The sequence below is a fragment of the Strix uralensis genome, chromosome 3 (assembly GCF_047716275.1).
Source record: "Strix uralensis isolate ZFMK-TIS-50842 chromosome 3, bStrUra1, whole genome shotgun sequence".
Classification (NCBI taxonomy): Eukaryota; Metazoa; Chordata; class Aves; order Strigiformes; family Strigidae; genus Strix; species Strix uralensis.
In genome coordinates, this window is record NC_133974.1 from 104,475,581 (window position 1) to 104,499,929 (window position 24,349).

General features: G+C 39.5%; 1 protein-coding gene across 5 annotated transcripts in view; it reads right to left on the reverse strand.

The window, feature by feature from the left end:
• Window positions 1–24,349, reverse strand: part of PTPN14 (protein tyrosine phosphatase non-receptor type 14) — a 122,171-nt gene that overhangs the window by 33,238 nt on the left and 64,584 nt on the right. For all 5 annotated transcript variants that reach the window (XM_074863703.1, XM_074863702.1, XM_074863701.1 and 2 more), the window contains 5 exons: window positions 10,043–10,140; window positions 7,835–7,902; window positions 4,905–4,975; window positions 3,076–3,163; window positions 1,263–1,351 (listed from right to left, as the gene is read on the reverse strand). In XM_074863703.1, coding sequence (XP_074719804.1) covers window positions 1,263–1,351; window positions 3,076–3,163; window positions 4,905–4,975; window positions 7,835–7,902; window positions 10,043–10,140 — 414 coding nt within the window. The remainder of the gene's footprint in view (window positions 1–1,262; window positions 1,352–3,075; window positions 3,164–4,904; window positions 4,976–7,834; window positions 7,903–10,042; window positions 10,141–24,349) is intronic.

A 24,349-nucleotide genomic window follows, 5' to 3' on the forward strand; every position in this document is an offset into this window, starting at 1 on the left:
CCTCTCTAAATGCTGGTTCCAACTTTCCTCCAGAGACGATTCTTTCCTAAAGAAGGTTAAGTTGACAACATTGTTATGTAGGCTATGCATACCATGTTAATACTCTGGTTTTATGTTTGCCATCTTTTTTTTTCAAGTAATTGTCAGGTTACCCAAGATCAGAGTTATAATCTTCTTACAAATAGCTGACAGACATTTGCGTACATTGCATGCAATCCATGAGGATGGAAAGGACTTGTTTGTTCTGTTTGCAGCATGCATTCCTCTTCATGTCATGGCAGGATGCTTGAAGTGCGTATTTCCAAAGAGTAAGGATCCCAGCACCAACTATAATTTCTACATGTAAAGAAACTTCTTGCTTTTGTCATCTGGTGCAGTTAAAGCATTATCTAATTTCTTCTCAACATTAAATATGCAAAACATCAGCTATATGGAAAAGGGAGCCCTAACATTTTTGAAGATGACCACTAAAAGTCCTTTTAAGGCAAAAAACCCCAACATTCCAGCCTAAGTCTGATACAAGTCTTAGCTACTGACTAAAAATTAGTGCACCTCATAAAACACAATTTTTTGGCTGCACAAATGTTCATATTCTAATAACAGGGACTAGTAAAAATCCACTTCAAGTTAACACCAACATTAACAGAAATACCCACCAGAACAGCAGCAAAGAAGAATGAGTGAAACCCTAGCCTTCCTAGAATCATGTGGATTTCTAGCAACATTTTCATGTAGAACAAACTTTTATAAGTAACAAAACCCATGAAAGAAAGTTAATGGAAAGGCTTAAGTGATTCTTAATAACCAAAATAAACAAGCAGAACAACAAAAAAGTGACACAGCCAGGATTTTCAAAATTACAGAATGAGAAAATTCAGCTTTCTTTTAGTGGGGCACCTAAATATGGCAACCAGTTTTTCAGAAATGTTGAGTGCCTAGGCTGCCAACTGTGGGGTTTAAGACATTTGCATTCAGAAGCATCAAAGAATCAGACATAAAGGCAAGAAAAGGGATCAAAGCCTTGTAGCAGAACAAGATACATGACAAACAACTACGTCTTTCTTGCCATCAAACCCATTCACAGTCATCAGAAAATATTCTTTATCACATCTCTTACAGCCAAGAGGCCAATCCTGAAAACTGCAAGGTGACTACTACTTTGTTAGATCGGCACTGTTGAAGTCACATATGTAAGGAAAAAACCCCACACATGGAGTTCTGAAAAGAGACTCGCTTTAAGTACAGAAGACCCTAGTATTTACCTATAGATCACAGTTGTCCTTCCAATTCTGTTTTTTATGAAGATTCCCATGAAGAAAATTCCAAGGTGTATGTCATTTCCGTGATTATCCTGCAGAGAAAGGAAAATACATTTACTTTAATAAAGTGGCCAATACACGCATGTGAATGCATGCTGAACTACCAAACAGAAGCGCTTCTTCAGGATGAATGTAGGACTAACCCTTGACTAACCTGTATTTTGCTGCTTGATTGGACTCTGATTTTCATTCTTTCAAAGCAGTTAACACATAACTGGATTCATTCTGTTGATTAGTGAGAACAGATGAAGGCTAAACAAGCCCAAAGTTCTCCTCTATTAAACAAACACGCACACCACAAACTGCATAATACCCCACATTCCCTATCATTGTGATCATAGCTATCTAGAGCACGTATGACTACCAAAAGCAACAGTCCTCTTTCTCACTCAGTATTTCTCCAGCCATCTGTTAAAACACGCAGAGATTTCAGAAAACCACACCTGGAGATGGAATCCCTCTCAAAAGCTATACCTTTCATGCTTCCTCCTTCCAGTACTCCGTGTAGAAGTTCACAGCATGTCACCCTAAAAAGTACTTTTATCTCTATGTAGATATATCCTCCATTGTTTTTCAATTATTGGGTTAAATATTCATCTGCATGCCCCACACGTCCACTGTTTTTACACTGTTTGTCAGAAGTTCTACTGGTTTTGTGCCTACCCATGTGTCCTTCCAGGCTCCTGTTTGAAAACCATGTGCTCCTGTTCCATTTTGGAATCAATTATTTTCTTAAAAATACTTTTTCTTTTCTGCTACAAAACCTTAATGCTATTGACAAGGAGGTTTTTCTACATTTATCAACAAAAACAACTCCCCCTCAGCTGCATATACAGTAATTGATTCACACTTTGAAGTGGTAAATAAAAATCATGCTAAAACAAAGAGTGCTGTTAAAAAGAATTGCTAGAAGAAAGGATATGAGAGAAGTTAATGCACTACGTGTGAGCAAATTCTAGAAACCATCAGGTGCCCCTGCATTTTAATAGATCAGATTAGAACTGTTCTCATGGCCTTGCTGTACTTGATCCCCAAAAGGCAACAATGGAGTATCTGCACCTGTTTCTAACTAGTAAGTGCTAGGCCTTTTACAAACAAATGATGGATGCCAATTTTCAAGCCCCAGCCTATGCACTGATTCTCAGTGCTGCTATATGCCAGCATTCTTCCACATATACTACAAGTCAGCAGAGGTCCTACAGCTGACAGTCTTCAATTTACTGTGATTAGAGGATTACACATTCCTGTGACTTGTCCCAGAGGTAGCTTTAGAAGGCAAAGATATTGGGAAACTGTATGTATTTGTACATGTATAAATATACACATGTGCATGTCTATACATACAAATATCTATATAAAAAGAAAAACATATTTCGAATAGCATTTTCTAACAGGAACAAAAGAGAAATCTTTCATTTTTCCCTTTGAATGCAGTTCTATTTGTCTACAGCCACTCTTTCTCAGGCAGTACTCAAAGAAAACCAAGGAGCATCTCTGCTTCCAAAGTGAGCAGGCCTTAGCACATAGCAACCTCTTCTGTGAAAAGGATTTTGGTGGAAGAAAAGTAACACTACAGGTCTAAGATACCCTCATGCTGCAACATCCATTCAAACTAACAGCAGTCATTTCACCCTCCAGAACAGTGAAACAAGTCTTGCCTCTTTCGGACAAACATGACTTTCATGTGTTCCAAAGATCTCTGCAGACTTCTGCATCATTTGATTCAGTGGTTCCTTTATAATATACACTAACATACCTTCACAGGGAAAGTTTCCTGTCCAAACCCATCAAGGCGTTCCACTTCATTGATGTACATTAGCTCAGCCTCTGCTGCTGTAATGCCACTGCAATTAGAGTAACAAAAGGCAGCAAATGGTTCAATATTATACACACACAGAAAATACCAGGGAAGAAATGGGAGATTAACAAACCACTTTAGAAGACTCTTTGGAGATGCTGCCTAGAAATGCACAACACAAAACTAACTTTCAACATTAGGATCATAATCAGCAAGGGGAGGAATTTTACTAAATGTAGCTAAGGTAGGGTACAAAGCACAGTTCAAATTACAGGAGGAACAAATTGAACTGATCATATTACTCAGTTTCTTCTGCACACATCAAATGTTTTCCAGGCTTTATTAAATCATCAGACCATTGCATCAGGTTGTGTCTAGTTTTGGATAGCCAATTTGAGCCATATGGGTCCTGATTTACATAAGTAGTATACAAATCCATTGAAGTTTCTTAAAATGACTTAAAAGGGAAGACCTACATTCTCAAGTTGGCTGTTCAAAAACACAGGCGCTAAATCCAAATGTTGAGCAGATTCTCTTTCATAAGAGAGCAACCAGCTGAAAACTTTTACACACATGTCTACACATGCTCCTGTCACATAGCTCAGGAATTCAGACAGATTTCAGTTCTCAAAAGCAGGTTAGAATAGACTGCAGGTTGTTCCAAAAGAAGGCCACTATTAGTATTTCTGCTCTTTGCTCCTCCTTACCACAACTTACAAACAGAAATATAGGAATCATACAAATACTTGGGAGAAAGAGGGAGAGAAAGGAGGTAGACTGTAATCTACCTGCTGAAGTGAGGATAAATATTTGTTCTTTGTGTTGCAGAAATAGTACTAAAGAGTCCTAGTTAACCAATCAAGTCTGAGTTAACCAAGAACACGCAAGCAGCCCACGGCAGAGAGAGAACAGAACGAGGCCTGTTCATGGTCAGCTTGGAAGCTAACCTTTGGTTGCATCAAAGGCCCAAGCTTGCATTGAAACTGAGACTGAGAATGACCTTAGACTCTGAGATTTGTATTCGTCCCTTTACAACCATTTTCTGTCATATAACAAGGAGTGCTGCACCCTTCACATAATATTCCTATTGCATTTCATGTAATAAAGCTTTAAATGCAAATTCCTAATATAACAAAAAAGATTATTTCCAATGATGTGTAGGCACTGCCATTTTTCTGAGAACAGCACTCTAGAGGTTTTAATACTTCCATGAACAAAACACCTAGATAACACAAAAGAGGCCTGCTTACAAAGAAGGTATGTGTACTGAGGCACTAATACATACACTCATGGCTCCTTAGCGAGTAACACCATATTGTAACTTTTTCACAAGGAGACTTAACACTCAACTCCTGTTATTTTCATTTCCACTACATTGAGAGCATGTGTATCCCCCTCTCTCTCGAATGAGAAAAAACCCTCAGACAGACCCTCAGACCACCCTTGATCAAATCACAGGGTCTTTCATCATCAGGATTTAAATGAGACCAAGAAGAGAAAGGAGTCTACAACATAGCACAAGTACTGTTACACATGCTTATTAAATCTTATGGTACAAATGCTCATTTATTTGGGATTAAGTTCTCTGGCCATTTTGTGTTCACAAGAGGCAGATAATCTTTTGTAAAAGGCTAATTAAAAACCCAGTGAGACATAGCATAATAGTAACATGAAGATAGGCTAGTTTACCCTTGCCAGAAAAGCATGGGGAGGAAGGAAAGTACTAGGAGGATGATGACCAAAAAAAAAAAAAAAAAAAAATCCGAACCTTAATATGTCAAGCTCACCTGTGAGTTCGGTGCTCCTGAGCAACCTTTTGAGTCAGCTCCTCCAAGACAGCTTCATCCTGGGTCCAATCCTGTAAGAATATGAAGTAGCATTGAAAACTAGTCATCCAAAGAGAGAAAGGACAAAATACAAGACACGAATCATGGCGGCAGATGTTTTGGGACTGTTTCCTGTTCACGGTCTTCCAGGTAGTTAGAGAGATAACATCACTAACTACACTGAAAATTCAGAGCATGGAATGCTGAAAATGTGCAAGGAGAACATGAGCATCTGATTTTCTTTTTTACATATTTTCTGTGGAGAGTGAAAAGATACTGTTAAAAATAGGGGTAAGGTGCTTATTATTTCAAAATAGAGAACAGAGTACAGGCATGGATAAGGGATCTTTTCCTGGATAAGGACCAAATAAGTCTTTAAAAACACTTTAATCTATAGATTAATATATACCTTTTAAAAACCACCCAAAATAATGCATAGACCATGAAAAATGAAGTCATGGGTATCTTCTGTCCTGCAACCTACAGGTACTCCCCCATGTTAAAAGGGATTGAAAGTTTTGCTGCCTCTTCAAATATGTAATAAAATATACTTTGTGCTTGCAACACATTTCTGAACAGAAATTTTTATCTTTTGCAAATTTAATAATGTGTGGTAGAAACAACTCTGAAATAGTTTTAATAAAAGGAAGCCTGCTCATAAATTCAATGCAAAAAAAAAAAAAAAAAAGGAAGCTGAAAAACTTTCTTGCAAAACCTCAAAGTTCTTATTTTATTTAAAAGAGCCTTAAGGCTGCATGTAATATACTTAAATACACTGCCTGTTTCTTGCTCAATGGGGCCCTCCCTCTGATATTTGCTTCTGCCACAAAAAAATGTGAAAGTGGTAGCGTGCTAATGAAAAATGGCATAGTACATGCCTATGCACAGCCACACACCTGTGGGGTGTACTGTGTACATAACTTTGTTCTTTTCACTGCTGAAGAAATGCCATTTGACATACATTGTAGCCTCACAAGATCAAACAGTACAAATGTAGCTGCCCCTCCCTCATCCACCAGCTCATTTCACTAATGAATTTATAGCTACATTCTCGTTGGAGGCTCTTTCTATGCCGAGATTCACTCAAATCCTCCCACTTGCTTCAGGACTAGTTTATAGCTGCAGCACTTAGCAACTGTCACTGAACTTCCAGTGAAATATTTACTATTATGTTACCCACTCCTCCCCAGAAGAGCAAAGACAATTAGTTAAAGAAATGTCTAGAAAAACAGTTGATTTAAGAGAAGGTTTCTGAAGACTGTAGGAAGCAGACACTTTGCTGATCTTGTTAAATTCAGCAATAGTAGCATGGATGAAAGGCAAGATACCACAAAGCAAGCACATGCAAAACAGAAGACAGCTGACCACAACACCATGTAGGCAGCTGACTCAAAAATGGAAGTTCTTATTCTAGGAGATGGGCCCAAAGAGTAAGCTGCTGAACCACCTAGAAATTAACCACCTGAAAGCTCATCTAGAGCCATAAACCCTCCCCTGATGATTTTCTGATTAGAAAAATATCAGGATATTGAAAGACCTTTGCAGAAGCTCAGTAATTTACAGCATGACAGCTTGACAACATGTTTCTCTGTCAATATTTGCAGCCATGTTCTTTCCTACTTAGGCTATTGTACACAACTTCATAAGCCATCAACCATACACAAGATCATCAATTACTTATCAATAGATAAAGGCAGCCTACCAAGGAAATCCTGCTCCGCTAGTCAGGCTAACAGAAGTTTCTTAGTGAAACATCTTCTTACTGAAGCCACACTCTAGCTATACAAGGCATATTCAGATCTCTATGTATTCATTAATTCCCCTGCTTCCTGATGACATTCTTTTTCAGGTGGTATTGAACTCTGTCTACTAGCTCAAAATTGCACTTTCACTTCAAAACACTGTGCAGCTGTCACTTCTCTGGACTTGAGAATGGACTATCTGCTGCTGTTCCTGTACAAGGAGTGCTGGTAAATGGGATTAAACGCTTCTGGAAGTGCCTTTATCAAGCTTTCAAATTATACTGAGATGAATCATTCTCCCTCTACCGCTCCACTAATTGCAGAGGGAAACCAGATGCTTTAACTTCTAGGCAGCTACACTCAGGGCATGGGAACCCCAACCCACTTCCAAAATTTTTTCCAGTTAGAAAGAATTCCGTGATATTTTACATTTGATGAAGCTTACACTCAAGACTCATGCTGATGGACTTGTTCATCTAAGATAAAGCCAGCCTTAACCTCAGCAGGCTTTTTTTTAATCCATCTACCCAGAGAGGCTCAATGTCATGGATTGCAAGTGTCACCATTGCATTTGTCACCAGTTTCTAACATCACTAGTGACCTAAAGCACTCCCCTCAGCATTCAAGTTATTTGCTAGTTTCCAATGTAAATTTAAAACAAATTTATAGCACAATCCCTGGAGAACATTTTGAGAAGACCTGATTCATGCTTCACTTCTGTCTGATAGTCACTTGATGGAAATTCACATTCTCTTGAGGAAAGGCTGCATGATTTGTCCTGTGACACAATATGTACGACATCAGCAGCCCTCATATCCCCTTGTTATGCCACGTTACTAATACTGCAGTAGTGTTAATACACACCTTTTTAAATAGCTGCAAATTCTTTTTTGATTCAAAGTAGTACATTTCTTTTGTTGACACCTGTTTCTAGTGGAAGCTTAACAGGAACTGAAAAAGGGCTAAATTTCCATAGCATATATTCCTTCAGATACAATCAAGTATATTGCAGGTTTTGGGGAGCAAAGTTTATTTCACCTATTAATAGTTCAGCGCTGGTGCTTTTAGTCTGTTATCAACAAAGCCATCTCTGAGGCATGGGGAAATTATTCATAAAAGACCACAAAAAAAGGGGGATAAGGAACTCACCATGGGAAATAAGACATATTCTCGGAGGAAGTCATGAGATTCAAACTGATCGTAGTCTCCAAAATCCGCTGGAAAAAAACAACACAATTACTCATTTTAGCACTTTCCACACATGTTAAGACCACATTCAACCTTTGCACAGATACTTAATTTCAAGTGGGCGAGCTCTCTCTGAAGCCACAACCCAGCACAAAGATTTCTGCTTGTACTTTAGCTTTTAACATGGAGGTCTGAAAATAATAATGTTATTACCAGAGATCAAATAACAGCCAACAAGTAATCTCTCTCTTTTGATCCCTAATATTATGACCATTTGCCATGCTTAACCATCAGGAGTGCAAGAGTTTCTTTTTCTGTAGCTTTCATGAACTAATATCACTGTCTAACAGGGCTGGCATTGCTCAGCCTCTTGAAAAGAAAACTTTTGCTTCTGCGATGTTTCCAACCCTGATCAGGGAAAAAAAATTTAACCTACTTCTGCTACAGTTCTACACAATTGTACAAAAGATGCTTAATTTTACAGCCTAGGAGGTTAAAATCCACTAGCCAATTCTATTAAAAATTGTCAACAGCAACCAGGGCAGGGGGAGGTGGGGGGAAAGGTCTTATCCTTCTGCAGCCAATGTACCAGTACGGGCACTGTGTCAGTTTAACTGACTGGCCCACACCTTTCTACTTGCTTTTCTACTTTTTACACATCTCTTAAAGAGAGGCACTCATCTCCATGCTCATTCACTCATATGTTGGGCTGAGGATTCTTGTCTAAATGTCCTTGAAACTGTGGAGTTTTCAAAATGCTTCCTAAAGGCTAAATTATGCTGAAAAAAAATAAAACAAAGCCTATATTTATCTATCTGTTAAATACACAACAGCTTATATCAAAAGAATATCTTGCCAGGAGGTTTTTATTTTATATTAATTGAACTGGATCAAACGCCATCTACAAGATTCTCATATTATAGAAGCTGGAAATCCCCACCATAAATCACATTATCTAAACATTCTTTCAAAGCTTCTAGACAACTTCACATATTGCAGGATGCCAAAAATGCAGTTTCATTTTGTTTTCACCTCAGAGTTATGTTTTAACATAAACAGAAAGAAATCAAAATGGACATGAAACAGAGTCTGTAAGTTTAAAAGAAATAAATATTTCAAATATCTTCAGTTGCATCACATGCAAAGGCCAAAGGGAGTAATACAAGGTCAGGAATAAAGCAAATAAGATTAGGTGTAGCATGCTGATGCAATGGTCTTTGAAATATAATAGATTATGTAGAAAATTCCTAATAAAAACGATTATGTGAAACTGAATACAGAATTTCACACTGGAAAAACTTCATTTACTTAAGTTGCAAGATTCAGTATGGAATCTTATACGTATGTTTTGCTCTATTTCAAGATTTGACAGGAAACATGTTTTCTTCAACTTTTAAGCAAGAAATAAGATTCTAAACCAGAATTTCTACTGCCCCAAGAAAGATCCTATTAGCATTACTCTCATTTAATTTTCAAGAATCAGATCTTCACATTTGCTATTTATGTATATATTTCACCCTTCCCCCTCATCAGAGGACATGCACAAGACATGATTGCTGAAATTCTACCTTAGGTTCTCACAGTCAGTCGTGGATAGACTGAAACATACCTTCTCCAAATACAGGGCTTCTTCCTCCGCCCGTATACATTATATGATCCTACTGTTATTGATGTCCTTAGGAGGCTCAGAATAAAAATCACATTGTAAGAAGCAGTTTACTTTTAATTTATAACTCACATAATTATGGTCATGTGTTCTTTCATACTTCAGATAGCACTATGTAGCAAAACGAGTTTTTAATTAAAGACAAAATTAAAGCTGCTGCTATGCTCTTTGATGTAATTGCATTTCAAACCAGAGAACGTGAAGCAAATTCATTACTGCAAAGTACTCCGTGGTTGGGGTTGGAAGAAGTGGAGTTTTGTTCAGATTAACTTACACGGATTTTAGAAATAGGAAAGCTGAACACTCTGATGTGGTCCATCATTCCCTCCCTGAGGGTATGACTGTTTCATTAACAGGAGTCCACCTATGCACTTTTAAATCAATAGAGAACCCAGCTGTTTTGAGTAGGAGTCATACAAGGCCTTAATTAGTGCCCAGTCAACATACAGAACAAACCAAAAAAGCCAACATTGGAAAAGGGCTACCAGGTCACACCATCTTACCTTGCACTGCCAAACCAGCTAGTCGAATTCCCTGCTCCAATGAAGAAAGTAATTGGCCATCAAGAACATCTTTTTTCACTTGTAGGTAATACTGATATCTACAAACAAAAAGAGCACAAATTAGAACATCTATATGTTTGTACATTTTCTATAGAACAAAAGACAGCTGAAAGCAAGAAAAGCTCACCACAAACAGGTCAGGCTGTTAAAACAGCCGTCTGTACCTGGCTTCAGAAGTTCCACATTACCAAAACAAATCAATACAATCCCTACATGTGGAATGCTTCCAGGTGGATGAAAAGGAAAATAAAGAGTTCTAATTTGTGTTCCCTAGACCACACAGAAGAGGGACATCTGCTAGGATTACCTCCTCCATAAATTTTGTAGAAGTTACTGAAGACCGTGCAATTACCAATACAAAAAGAAGCTGTTTCATATTTCTTCTATTGTTTTTGCTCCAGTGTCACCATTTTGATAGAAGAAACAATTTTAGCAATATACTTTGGCCTACTGACATGACTTTAACATGGCCCATATAAAGGTTTTTTTAATTGGCATCTCTCATCTGTTAGGATGACTTAGACACACAAATCAAGCAAAACCAGCTTCTAATATCATGCACTTGCTGATCTGCAGTAACTAATCACAAGACAAACTATGTTAGTTTTAACCTCAGCAACGGAACTCACACATTTCACCTTACATTTGCAATAAAGTAGATTAAGACAAACAAGAAGCTTTCCACAAAAAGCTTAATAAGTTACTGTCCTCATCTGTGCATCCCTCCCATCCGCTGATCTGGACCAGACCCACAGGAGTTGGCCAAAGCAGCAGGGATATGTACCTGTCCCTCCAGCATATCAGGTTAAAGTCCAGTGGAGATGGCTTTGTTAGGCAGTTGAGTTACAGCGATACAATGATCTCATGTCCATCAGCTTAAATTTTTGGTGCAGACATATGTAACCTGTCGTAACTGAGATGAAAGAGAATTCCTTCTCATGCAACTCCTCATCAGGTCTGAGCCCAAAGGCAGAGGTACTGTACCAGTGTAGCCACAGTCCATGTGTGCACTCAGCCTCATGTACCCAATCCCCAGACCTGCTGATAGCAACTGATGTGCCCGGGTGATCCGAGGTAGGAAATCCCAAAAGCCAACAAAGGGGTTTCTTAGGCCATGACGAGACATGTCAGTCTGGCTGCAGCTGAACCAGATTATGAGGTTACTGCTCCCTTCAGCTGCACTCCTGTTCACTCCCCTACCACAACAGGCATCTGCTTAAAATGGCATGGATTTAAAGAATAATTGCTTGAGATAAACTGGGTTAGAAAGAATGGTACGCAGGCATGCCAGCCAGTCTCAGACTGCAACCTTTGCAAGGAAAACAGCAAAGAGAAAGACTGGGGGCAGTAAACTCACTGGACTCAGCTGCAAGCAGCACAGCACATCTGACCTTACCTTTGAACCTTTGGGAATAGCAAAGAAACTGTTCTGGTCTTGTTTTAGAGCGTAAGTCACCTTCCCAGTCCCAACAGGAAAGGAGAACCACTGTAACATCACCCATGTTACAGGGACTGCACTGCCTTAACTATACTCGCAAATGTTACCGTTTAATTCTGTGTGGAGGCGTTAGAAAATACCCATGTGCTTCAAAACCAGCATAACCCAAGCCATGATTTCAGGGCTATTAATCAAATGCAGCATTTTACATTTTTCTTCAGTTAACTCTTCCATGAGCGATGCGAGATGCAGTAACTTGCCACTAGACAGCACCAATGCTCTGACCAGACCCATACTCTCAAGGCAGCAGGGTGTTTACAGGCTACAAGCACTGCAGGGGAGAGAAATCCTCTCAGGGAAGGCCTGTGCACATACTCTGAGAAGTTCCCTTCAGAGTTCGCAATTTTTACGTGTGCTTAAAAGGTAATTGTTGGGTTACTGGTTTTAGGCTTCCTCTTCCCCTCTCTCCCCCCACCAACAGCAGAAGAACATTTTCAAACAGGAAAAACATAATCTCATTTAAAATGTTTAGATCTGGCTTTTGCACAGCCTAATGAAGATTAAAACTTCAGGGGATTTTGAAATTTGATTGAAAGGGGCAGGGTAAAAAGCATACAGCTTCTCAGCTTGAGCCCTGTGCTTCAGTCCCAGGTTTCATACTTGCTCGGTCCAGGAGACAAATTAGCTTGTTTCCACTTCTTCGCAATGACTAAATCCCAATTCTGAAAATACACATGCTCTCATAAAAGCTTGACATAAGCTGCTTTATCAAGTATGAAGGTGAGCAAGTGTTTGCTGAATCTAGTCTTCAAGACCTGTAATCCTAAAGCAGGCTATTTATGTCAATGCTACATATACATGCATGAGTTACATATTCTAGTCTAACAGAACAAAAATAAAATCCACACATGCCATAAAGTTAGAGCCACTGTTAAACACAGAGTTAAGCTGTTACATGAAGGTCGAAACAATGTAAAAATCTTATCATAAAATGGAATCATAGAATGGTTTGGGTTGGAAGGGACCGTAAATATCATCTAATCCCAACCCCCCTGCCATGGGCAGGGACACCTTCCACTAGATCAGGTTGCTCAAAGCCCCGTCCAACCTGGCCTTGAACGCTTCCAGGGAAAGGCCATCCACAAGCTCTCTGGGCAACCTGTTCCACCACCCTCACAGCAAAGAATTTCTTCCTTACATTTAATCTAAATCTGCCCTCTTTCAGTTTAAAACTGTTACCCCTTGTCCTATCACTACACCCCCAAGAGTCCCTCCCCATCTTTCCTGTAGGCCCCCTTTAAGTATTGGAAGGCCACTGAAAGTTCTCCCCAGAGCCTTTTCTTCTCCAGGTTGAACAACCCCAACTCTCTCAGCCTGTCCTCATAAGGGAGGTGCTCCAGCCCCCTGATCATCATCATGTCCCTCCTCTGGACCCGCTCAGGCAGGTCTATGGCCTTCTCATGTTGCGGCCCCAGAGCTGGACACAGCACTGCAGGGGGGGGTCTCACCAGAGCAGAGGGGGGGGAATCCCCTCCCTCGCCCTGCTGGCCACACTTCTCTTGATGCAGCCCTGGATACAGTTGGCTTTCTGGGCTGCGAGCACACATTGCTGAGTCATGTTGAGTTTCTCATCAACCAATACCCCACGTCCTTCTCTGCAGGGCTGCTCTCAATCCATTCATTGCCCAGCCTGTATTTGTGCATGGGATCGCCCTGACCCATGTGCAGGGCCTCGCACTTGGCCTTCATGAGGTTTGCAGGGTCCCACCTCTCCAGCCTGTCCAGGTCCCTCTGGATGGCACATCCCTTCCCTCCAGCCTGTCGACCGCACCACACAGCTTGGTGTTGTTGGCAAATTTGCTGAGGGTGCGCTCAATCCCGCTGTCCATGTCTCCAACAAAGATGTTAAACAGTGCTGGTCCCAACACCGACCCCTGAGGAATGCCACTTACAGTGACATCCGAGCTCTATAGAAGTCAAGAGTGTCACCAGCTTTAGTGGAGCCATGATTTCAACCACAGTGCCCACAAAACTACAGACAAACCATAGAAAGGATTATTTAGGTAAGCATCATCAAAAATATAATGTCAATGCAATCGATACTGTAGTATCAAATAGCACAATCAAGACTTTCAATAGAAACAGTGATATGGGGGTTTGGTTGCAACTTTAGTTGCCAATATTCTAGAAAAATTGTTTTACCACAGCAGCCAGCACCCACTTTAAGAAAAAGATGCCCATTTACAGGTGTTTCACCCCGACTGTCAGAAATGGGTCACATTTAAAAATCTTAATAGGAATAATCTACAATATTATGGTACAGCACTGTGTTTACTAACACTGCAGCAGAATAAAAGTTTAGAATTTATTATATATATTGTAGATTGACATGCAGTAAGACTTTAAATGACATATATAATTAGCTCTCTGACATTAACTAGTGTATCAATCAGGAAAAACCTCATGGAGAAAGTTGTCACCTTTCCCAGACAAACCCACTGGAAAGCAATCAGCCGCTATGGCTCTGACACTTTTTTCAATGGAAGTGCCAAGACAAACTGAAGAAGATTGAGGCAGAAACATATGGTCTGTACCAGCTTAATCTTTACCCCTGGACTGACAGTGACAAGGGTCACCCCGCTAAGGTGTTCCCTGGTATCTCCTTTCACTGTGGCCACATAAAGCCCAAACTGGGACATCTCTTTTCACAAGGCACGAACTGGAGTGGCTAATTCCACTGTCAAGGGAGGGGAGGAGCACACCCTGGAGGAAACTCTGCTAGAAGGCTCTAATAGCTCTTCGAGCCACAGAACCATGGCTCAGCCATGCTGCAAAACTGTGGTCAGGCTCTCTGCCCAGCCAATGGAGAAGAGAAATTGGCCCATATTCTGTCAAGTATTTGAGGCTCCTCCATCTGAAATTATGTTAAATGCTGTTATTATGTCACTATGCTAACTGAGACTGCTCTTTGTTCACTTGGATTACAAAAGTGGATCTATAATTTGAGGGAAATCAAACATTTTAAAAATGATTCAGCTATAGATTCACTGAGGAAAGTTGTTCCAGAACAGCAGATAAAAACATGCATTTCATAAGCCTCCTATTAGGTGGTTTAGTTGAGAAAGCATATGGAAACTGAACAAAAGAGAAGTCTGCAATCTGATCCCCCAAATAATAAAAGGCAAGAAATTCAAAATTAAGACTTACAAAGCTTTAATCACAGAGCCATTCTGGCATACTAGGGGAGTCCAGGGCAGAAGAGACAACACCATAGCCAAGTGGCTGAGCACTGAAATCTCTCACCTTTGTTGCTCATTTTGGGTTAAATATTTTTAGCAGAGCCATTTTGTATTCAATATAATAAAGGCTACTACAGTTTGCCAGCCTGTAGCTAATTCCAAGGGGAATGGGAGTGGACAACAAGTCTGAACAAAGCCATAATTATAAGGATATCATTTCCCACAACTCTATTTAGCCAACACAGAAAACATTAAAAGTATATTTGCATCTATTGCATCAAAAACACACTTTCTATAAAGTAAGTAAGTTGCAACGGGACAACTATGAGACAACATCTGAACACCAGAATCAACATCTGCATTTTAGCCGTCCATACTACATCAGAGGAAAAAAACCAAACAAATAGTTTCCGTAAGCAGGAGATAAGGGTACTGGTTTAAAATTTAATTGCAACACCCAGAATTCAGCTCGGCTACAGCTGTGTAAATGTAGAGAAACTCCATTTGCCCATACAATTCTGCATAGACCTCCCAAGATCAGGATTCATGTTTGTTCTCCTGTCACTTCAAAAAAGAACATGGGTGTTTGTATAGTATCATTGAATTCATTGTACCCTTCTATCACCACTGTTATATCTGATATATATGCAGAAAATAATTCAATCTTGCTGATTTCTGTTCTCTTCAACAACCAATGTTTCAGGTATCACAAGCCACGCAGAACCTGGCCTGTTCGATATTGGAAGGGAGATCTTTGTAGAGAAACTAAAGGATGTTTGACAAAAGTAAGAATGTGGGTTAGTTTTGCAGAGTGATTACACTGGTGCACTGCATCTTCACAATTTTCCTACTAGTGACTTCCACAAAGAACCACAAGGCAAATACTTCAGTAATAATTACTCAATTTTATCATCAGACCCCGTAGCCTTAGTAATCAAGCAGCATCCAACTCTGCTAGGAAATGAACAAGAACAGAAGAAAAAATACTTATTGCCCCAGGGATTTACAATCTAAGTATATATTTCATACACATGCATAGATCTATATGTTTATACAAAAAGGTGACAGGATCAAGATAATAAGGATTAATACTGTTTGAATGCTGTACTGTGATCAGTCTGGATTTTTGTTATTTTCCCCTGGTTTTACTTTTCTTCTCTGTACATCAGAGACAGGAAGGGTTTGGAATATACACTTTATCTCTAGTGCAGGAGGAAACACTTAAAAAAAATTAAATCAGTGTGTTTTTCTGGAAATTTCAAGCTAGTATGAAAAAATATATTACAGTTTCAATACCAATAAATATTTACCTTCCATGTATCTGAAAATACACAAGCACTACAAAACATGTATTAGTTACCCAAGAAGTACAATTCCTTTAAAATCGTTTCTAATGATGCAATTACTGGCATGACTAACTTTTTATAACTCATTAGGTGCCTTTTTGGCATCAAGCCTATCTATTGGATAACTGCATAGCTATGCAGTTTAACTTCTTTGGAGGAAAAGAGAACTTTAGCATTTCACATCTCCAAAATAAGAAGTCTTTAAGACTCAAAGGAGAAACAGATTGGCCCACAAGTGGTTTAGCTCAAGACCTTCAGCTCCTTTCCAACTTAAAAAAAAAATTGCAATTAGAATACAATACGATCTTCTAAAATTAGGAACACAATAAAAGCCTCGTTGAATCACAACAACAGTCCAACTCAGCTCATTTGGGTTTATCTTAGTATGGTAACACACTTCTGAGTACAGACACTGCAGTGTACACTTATGCAATAATCTGCCCACAGGGGAAGCAGTTTCTCCAGAACAGAGCCCTTTTATCATTTACTAAAAATTATTTTAAGCATTAGCTTTGATATTGATGTGTCTATTGTTAATCTCACACCTTAAAATCTGCCATGATCTTGTCTTTGATACTGTTTAGCAACAGGATTCCACAGATACCTATATGCTATGTTTTAAAGAGAAACCCATTTTTTATTTTAAACACAGGATATTTCATATTTTCTCAGCCTTTGAGTTAGATGAGCCAATGACTTTGCTATTCAATGGGCAAAGGAACTAATTGATAATGACCAAAAGCTTATTTTTATTTATTTATTATCTATTTGGGACAATCATAATACTACTTAACTCTTACTGGTTGCTTTTCTGAGAAAAAAATGCTTTAAATAGTATTAATGATTATTAGTCTAACTTTATAAATAGAGTATCTGAGGCACATGGCTGGTGAAGTTAGTGTAAACTTGGGCAGGAAACCAAGGCAGATTTGGGAGATATAGGTTTTGTTCCCAAGTCTTAATCCAAAGTACTACTTACTGGATGCTACTTATTTCATGTGGGTCACTCAATATACTGCAACAAAACTGACTGCAAGGACTGGATTTTATATGGCAGGAAAGGCAGGCAGGCAGACAAGACTGGTCTTTTCAGATACAACATTCAGTATATTGGCAAAGATGGTGTTATGATTTCTGGGCTCGAGCATGCTGAAACACATTTTAGATGCAAGGATTCAGTCAGCACATCTTAATCCAAAGGTACTTTAAAAAAAAGGTTTATACATTGATGATGTCATTGTCAGTAACACTCAGTGCTAAGGCCTTGTCTTTGCCATTGTGAAAAACTTAGATGGTGTTGATAAACAGAACATCTCCAGCTTGCTCCTCTGGAATTTCATCAGCTTCTCTCCCAGAAAAAGTCTGATGTTTCGCAGTACTAGACAATAGCGATTTATCTGGGATTTGTGGTAGAATATAAAAAGCAACGGCCGTGCTTCCACTACGAAAGGGTAATATTTTTGGAAGGGTATTATGGAGAACAAGTCTACCACACCCTGTCACAGACCTTCAGAAAGATCAGCAGACTTGCCAGAAAAAAAAAAAAAAAAGAGAAGGAGACAAAAGAGCCTTTGTCACACATGCAGGAAGAAATTCCTTCAGAAGCTCAAACTGTCAATGCCAATAGTAAAAACACAGTCATAACAGTTTCCAGGGTAGGAACTCCTTGATCATAACAACCTTATAAGGTAGGTCAAGGTTAGCTTCAGGTAACTGAGAAATGAGGTTGTTCAAAAGCGGCATCCGAGTGTCTACATCCCAGTTTCCTCCAGCAGCTAGATGGAAAACATGACTGAAACTAAAAATAAAATAAATGATATACATGGAAACATTTGTGTCATTCCTTTTCCCCCTCATAATGAGACAGAACAATGCTGGGTTAGCATCATTTTCACACACAGGACTGAAAAAGGAGAACAAATCAAAACACAGTTCATATCACCTACTTCCACATCGCTCAATCTCTTAAAAAGCAACAGTTTATAGCTGAAGGGGAGGAAGGGCTTTGGCTAAAACATGCTAATTTCACAATGACAGTCACTTTCCATTTGTTTTGATATGCAACTTGTGAGCATAAGGACAAATAATACACAGCCTTGATGGCTGTCTTGCTCTATGAGCTGCAATGAGGCACACAAGGAAAGGTAAATTACCATATCTGACCAGTGAAGTTCCTACCAAAAGGCCAATGTCTTCCAAAGGTTAAGGTCCAGCTACAGAGTCAACTCCTGGTTAAGGATACTAGAACAGGAAAATATTTGCTCACCTAAGAGCAGTCTGATCAGAGTTTTGCACTGCTTAGTTGTTGTTTACCAACTCTATTTCATCAGTTTACTACTGAAAGGGTGTTCTTTTGCATGCATTCCCCAAAAGAAAGTCTGTTAAAATTTCAGATCTCCACCTCCACCAATTCTTTACACAGCTGGCAGAGGATTTCAAATGTAAATGCAAAGCATGAGCGGTTTAGGAAGAGTAAGGTTTTTTTTCTGGTATGAATCTGTCAAGTCAAATTTCTGCAGCAAAACTGAGCAATCAAAGAAAAAAATATATGTATTGCAAACGGACATGGGACTGTTTCAGAAGGCAACACACACTTTATAACCTCTCACATACAAGCAGCTGCTTCCAGTATAGCCTAGTATTGAAGTGCCGTGGCTCTTTGGTGTCCAGCGTTAAAGGCTGGCTAGTGAAACCCTTAGCAGTTAGACACAAAGTAGCAGCATCACACTGGGCATCCTTGCCAGCAAAAGGCTGAGGTTGGATTGTAAAGAAGTGCTTTGAGAGTGTTTTTCTTTTCCTGCTATTTCTGATAGGCCACAAGCACAGACATGCACCCAGGCCTTGTTGCGGCCTGCAGACACGACACAAGTCTTCCAAAACACGCACTCCTTCCGCAAAAGGCTTAGCCAGCAGATGCAGATTTACAGTATCCACCAATTTTTCTATATTTAAAAAGGAACCCCTCAACCCCAACAGGTCCATCCTCTGTACTTGTACTTTTTTTTTAAGAGTATATTATATTTTTTGGATACTCCAAGTTCAAATAAACCCGCAAAGTTAAACCTTAAATAAAAAGGCCAGTAATGGCATGCTTTAGCAAGAAAGGAAGGCATGCCACAACCTGATCCTGATTTTCTGCCCTTGAACTCTTGAATTAATTATAACAAATTACAGGGAGCCCCACTACAATTTATAAGCACAATAAACTCCCTTACAACCACCTATAATTTTATCAGAGTTAATCCAAATACCTAAAGAATGATACAGCACAAAACTCCAACATGCATTTTAGAGTAAAAAAACGGAGGAAGTCATATTTTCTTCTCTTCCGAGCCTTGTCCCTCTGCAAGCTGGAGTCCAGCAAAGCCAGGCCCTGGTGATACCATCCTATCATTCATCCTTATAAAGGCTGGAGTGGGATTGCAGAAGTAAAGCAAAATAATCAAAATCTTACAATGTGAAGAAATCTGTATTTTAGTGTTTTCAGCTGAAAAATAACATTCAATGCGAGCACAAATATTATGCAGAAATACTACAATAAAACATTTGGGAGTGAAGAATTTGTTAGCCACACGTCTTTGAAAAAAAGTCATGTATACATCTGGTTTGGGTTTTAAGCACATGCTAGAAGTCTTACTGTTCAACATGGCAGTCCTATTGATTTCAGACTACTCACATAGTTAAGCTTAAATACACTCTCAACTACGCCCTCATGTCTCCTGAACTGAGCAAAACAATTGCATTTGGCTACAGAGATGCAAACAATACAATAGAGGAGACTATTTTTTTCTTATCAGCTTCATTTGCTTTTTTGATCACAAAAAAAAAAGCAGAACTGAGTCAGGTAGGTGAATTGCAGCACTGCCACGTATTGCTTTTCATACACAGATCTTAAATGCTGTAGAGGAAGATAAGTACTCTCATTCTCCCACCCTATTGCCAAAAAAAAAAAATATATCACAGTGAGAAAACAGGCCTGAGGAAGGATGCAACTTCCCATAATAGTGATAACACTAGAACTAAAACCAGATTGCCTCTTCATCAGTAGGGTCCACAGGTCAAATGGATATCAAAGCCTGAGAAAAATCCCTTGCTAAAACTTCCTTCAGCTTTTTTATGCAGTCTGCAAGAATAAAGTATCAGTCCTCAACAGAGGGTATTTTGAGTGCAGACCCACAAGGTCTCACATAACTGCTGCCTCCAACTTCACCTTCCTACTAAAACAGTCTCCCCTATTCCCATACAGGGTCCCAGGGCTCCTTCTCCTCACCCTGGGCTGTGTGTCCCAGAGGCAGCTATTGCTCTGCTGCAGAACTCAGTGAGTTGCCAGGGCTTTTGTGTGCAAATCCACCATCTGGCTTGACAGCAAAATCAGAGGAACAACACTGCAAAGTACCACTCTGTATCATTTTGCAGAGCAGTTCTACTATCCATCACCCCTCCTTTGCTTCATGACATGGAACATGGACTCTGACTATGAACAGGAGCTCCAACCACATATAGGCTCCACCTATATATGGGCGCTCAATAATATGACATAGCATGCAGCCTACGTGTCACTTCCCACTTAGTCACATCCTCAAAACACCGGGTCCTACGCACAGAGTGCAACTCATGCCCTCAGTCCTTAGACTGCATAACTGTAATGGCAGCTGTGAAGATCCATCCTCACAAAGATGCAAAAATGAAAACATGAGCCATGGCTATGTATGCTAAAGACTACTGAACCTCATGGGGAAGAGGAGCACAAAAGCCCCCGTTGGTCTCTCCTGATTTGGAACCAGGAAAGGATTTCAGCAAAAATGAGATTAGACCCCAAAAAGTTAATAATAGCTTAGGTTTACTTTCTTTACTCATATGTGTTGACTCAGTTCAAAATATGCTGTTCCCTGCCCTGAAAAGAAAATGCAGCTAACCTTCAAGCTGTCTCCACTGTGGGAAAAGGTGGTTTAAGTTACTTATAGAAGCAATATGAGTCAACAGTTTGAAAATTCTCCTGGTAGCCAGCCAGGTTAATAGCCAAGCAGGTTAGAATATCATGCTAAAAAAATGCGGTGAGTTAACCAGAACATATGTATACTCTAGCTCATACTCTGCAACACCGAAAATAAATACATAACTTTTTTTTAAATCAAAGTACAGGCATAACTCTGGATTATTCTCTGCACACAAAACAAACATGAAGAATTCAAATTGTCCCACGCTCCCCCCTCCCCATTACGTCAGTTGGAGTAATAAAACTTACTGTATGCACCCCATAAACCCTGTCCCATTTTTCAATATATATTTAAAATATTCTCCTCCAGTAGGACTCTAAACTCTGGAATGATGTAAGTCCACCAGCCTTTTCTGGTTAAATGTACTGCTGTGCACTGACGCAAAAGTTGAACAGAGTGAACACATATACCAGTGAATGACTGGTATGTATATCTAAGCATTCAGAAACCTGTCACAAAATGATTGGTTTGAGGGTGCAGAGCAGCAGTGTATTCAGGTGTTACTTTATTCAAAGAGCAAGCAAACACATTCAAACTTACAGAATGTGTGCTTAACCTGAACTTTAAACAAAATAAATGCTCCAGTAGTCTGCAGTGAAACCCTGTTCACAAATTTACGGAACTCATTAAAAAAACCCTACCAGTAAAACCTTTAGGTAGTATCTCAGCCTCACATAATCAATGTCCAAGAAATCTCTATTGATTTAGTGGAATTCTACCTTGTAGGGAGCTAAAATCCAGTCCATTCACTACTGCCTTTTACAGTAATCTGCCCTGGTAATAAGAAAACTGCTTGAAATGTGACAGAATGAAGGTGCAGCCTATCTACAGGCCATCAGACCAATAGCTCATATTCCTGTGAAAAGACTGTTGAAGCACCCTACATTAGTGCTCACTGCCAGCAGAAAACAGGAAAACACAGGTTGTTTCCACATCCCAAAGAGCTTGGTGACCCTAGTGTTTTCAGAGGAATTGTTGAAAACAGTCACCCCACGCATCAATAAATCATGCAATAAAACCATAGCCCAGGAAGTTCTAGCGTCCCAGTGAACGCAACCCTACAAAAGTGAACACAGCTCTGATAACAACGGGATGTTGCCAGAGAAATATGTGAATCGGTGCCCTGCTGGGTGGGTAAAGTAGATCCATTTCATGAAATGAATAATTATTCTTTGTAAAGGCTTCAAAAACAGCTGAAGATATCAAGTGCAAAAGCAGCTGCCAAAGATAAAACAGTGAACCAGTAAACATCTCACTGCACAGGAATCTGCCATCTTCCAACACTGAGATTTCTGCCAAATTCTTTTTGAGATTTTCAAGTGCATAAGGGCCTCCACACAAATGCTTCTTTTAAACATATTCAGAGACTTCAGGATTGTATTGACATCCAACTGCAGCTCCTTTAGCTTTATATCCTGCCAGCAAGGCAAAAAAATATTAAAGGTATTCAACTCCCTGAGAAAGGGCATGTTTAGAACTAGTTTTTATGGCTTGTGTCTCAGCTATAAGAGAAGGGAAAAAGTTTCCTCCAGCCTGCAGTACAACCATCAAAATTCAGTAAATTTAACTGAACACTGGCAGTGCTACTGTAAGCAAGATCTCCACTGCCTACTGAATTCTCAAAATTTAAAAAACAGTTTGAAACACCAATCAAAAATCACAGATTGCTGCTTCTGGCTTGACCCTCTTTCTGACACTGTAACCAAATTTCAGACATCTATCTGGGACTTCTAAATAGATGATCAGTGAGCTGGAGTTCCCTTTTTAAAACATGCAGTAGAAAAGAGAGAATGAATCGCCTGTAGAAAGTGATGCATAGCAGAGGAATCCTGAATCATGCTGTGGAAATGCCCATTTCTTCTCACCGATTACACAGGAAGTCTAGAGCAACCCTCATTCTTGAGGCTTCATCAGGAGAAACTACATGACTGAGGTACGATCGGTCTGTGTCATGAAGACTTTTAGTATATCCAGTAGCAGTCTGCACTGCCCTACGTAGAAACTGCTAGTCACTGCTACTGCATCATGCAGGAAGATAAACAGGAGTATACTAGCCCCAACTTAGGTAATATATTCATCTGTCAAAAACAGTGCCTTAAACTACACTAGGAGGCAAGTCAGAAGCAGCATACCAATCTATGAGGTACACCATAATATTCACTGTGTACACAGTTCTCTTTAATGAATGGGCAACCTCATTCTGCAATGATATACATTGCTACTACACCTTAAGGGGAAAAAAGGGCAGTCAAGCACTTCGCAATAGTCTAAATGACAAAGGCAGAGAGGAGCACAGTTCATAGATTAAAAGGAATGATCCTTTTCATTTTCATTTGAGGAGATGTATAAAGGCTGATGGGCAATTCTATGACTTAAGCAGCTAGGGATGACAAGTGTTTTCCCTTTTTCCACATTTCTTATCCTTTCTTCTGTAAACTTAAAAATTGAAGAGAACATCTCATCTTCTAGGGAAAGCAAAATCGCTCCATGACAGTTACTGTCTCCATAGCTATTATACTAAAATTTCACAGAAGAGGAAGAGAACAGATATTATGTATTCAGTAATTTTCAGAATAACTCTCAAACTCCTCACTGTTAGCCACAACTGAAAAAATTAGAAATAGATATTTGGTGAAATAATTCGGTCCCTTCTTCTGCTTAAAAATTTGAAAAATTCATAAACATGCACAATGCCTCCTCCCAAAAAAGTTTTGCTTAATAAGACCCTAATGTAACAGGTCAGAACCAAGCTCTGAAGAGCTGGGCAGGGCCTTTATAGGGCAATCGCAAGTGAAGTGGATGATAAGCTGTTCTGCTTTCACAAGTAACTAAGCATCATTTGGCCTTTACTTTGAAACTGCCTCATTTTATGCAAATGTTCTTTCTAGTTAATGGGCAACAAGAGTTTATTTTGTTTTTCTCTTTCTTCTCCTCAATTAAGGAAGCAAAAGGAAACAGTTCTAGTACCAGCATGTCACTTGTTTGATACCAGAACTCCATAGGCTTGTTTATTTTCATAAAATTGTATTAAAATATGGGCTATTTTTAGACTAGCAAATTACTTCTTGCATCTCTTACATGCTGCCACAAACCGAGTCCTCTGCTCTGTGCAACCCACCAGTTCTGAGAGATGCCTGTATATACAACATTTATACTGATGTGATGTTACAACACGCACACAAAACTGAACTGCATCCACTACCACACTTACCAAGTGCTTCCAGACC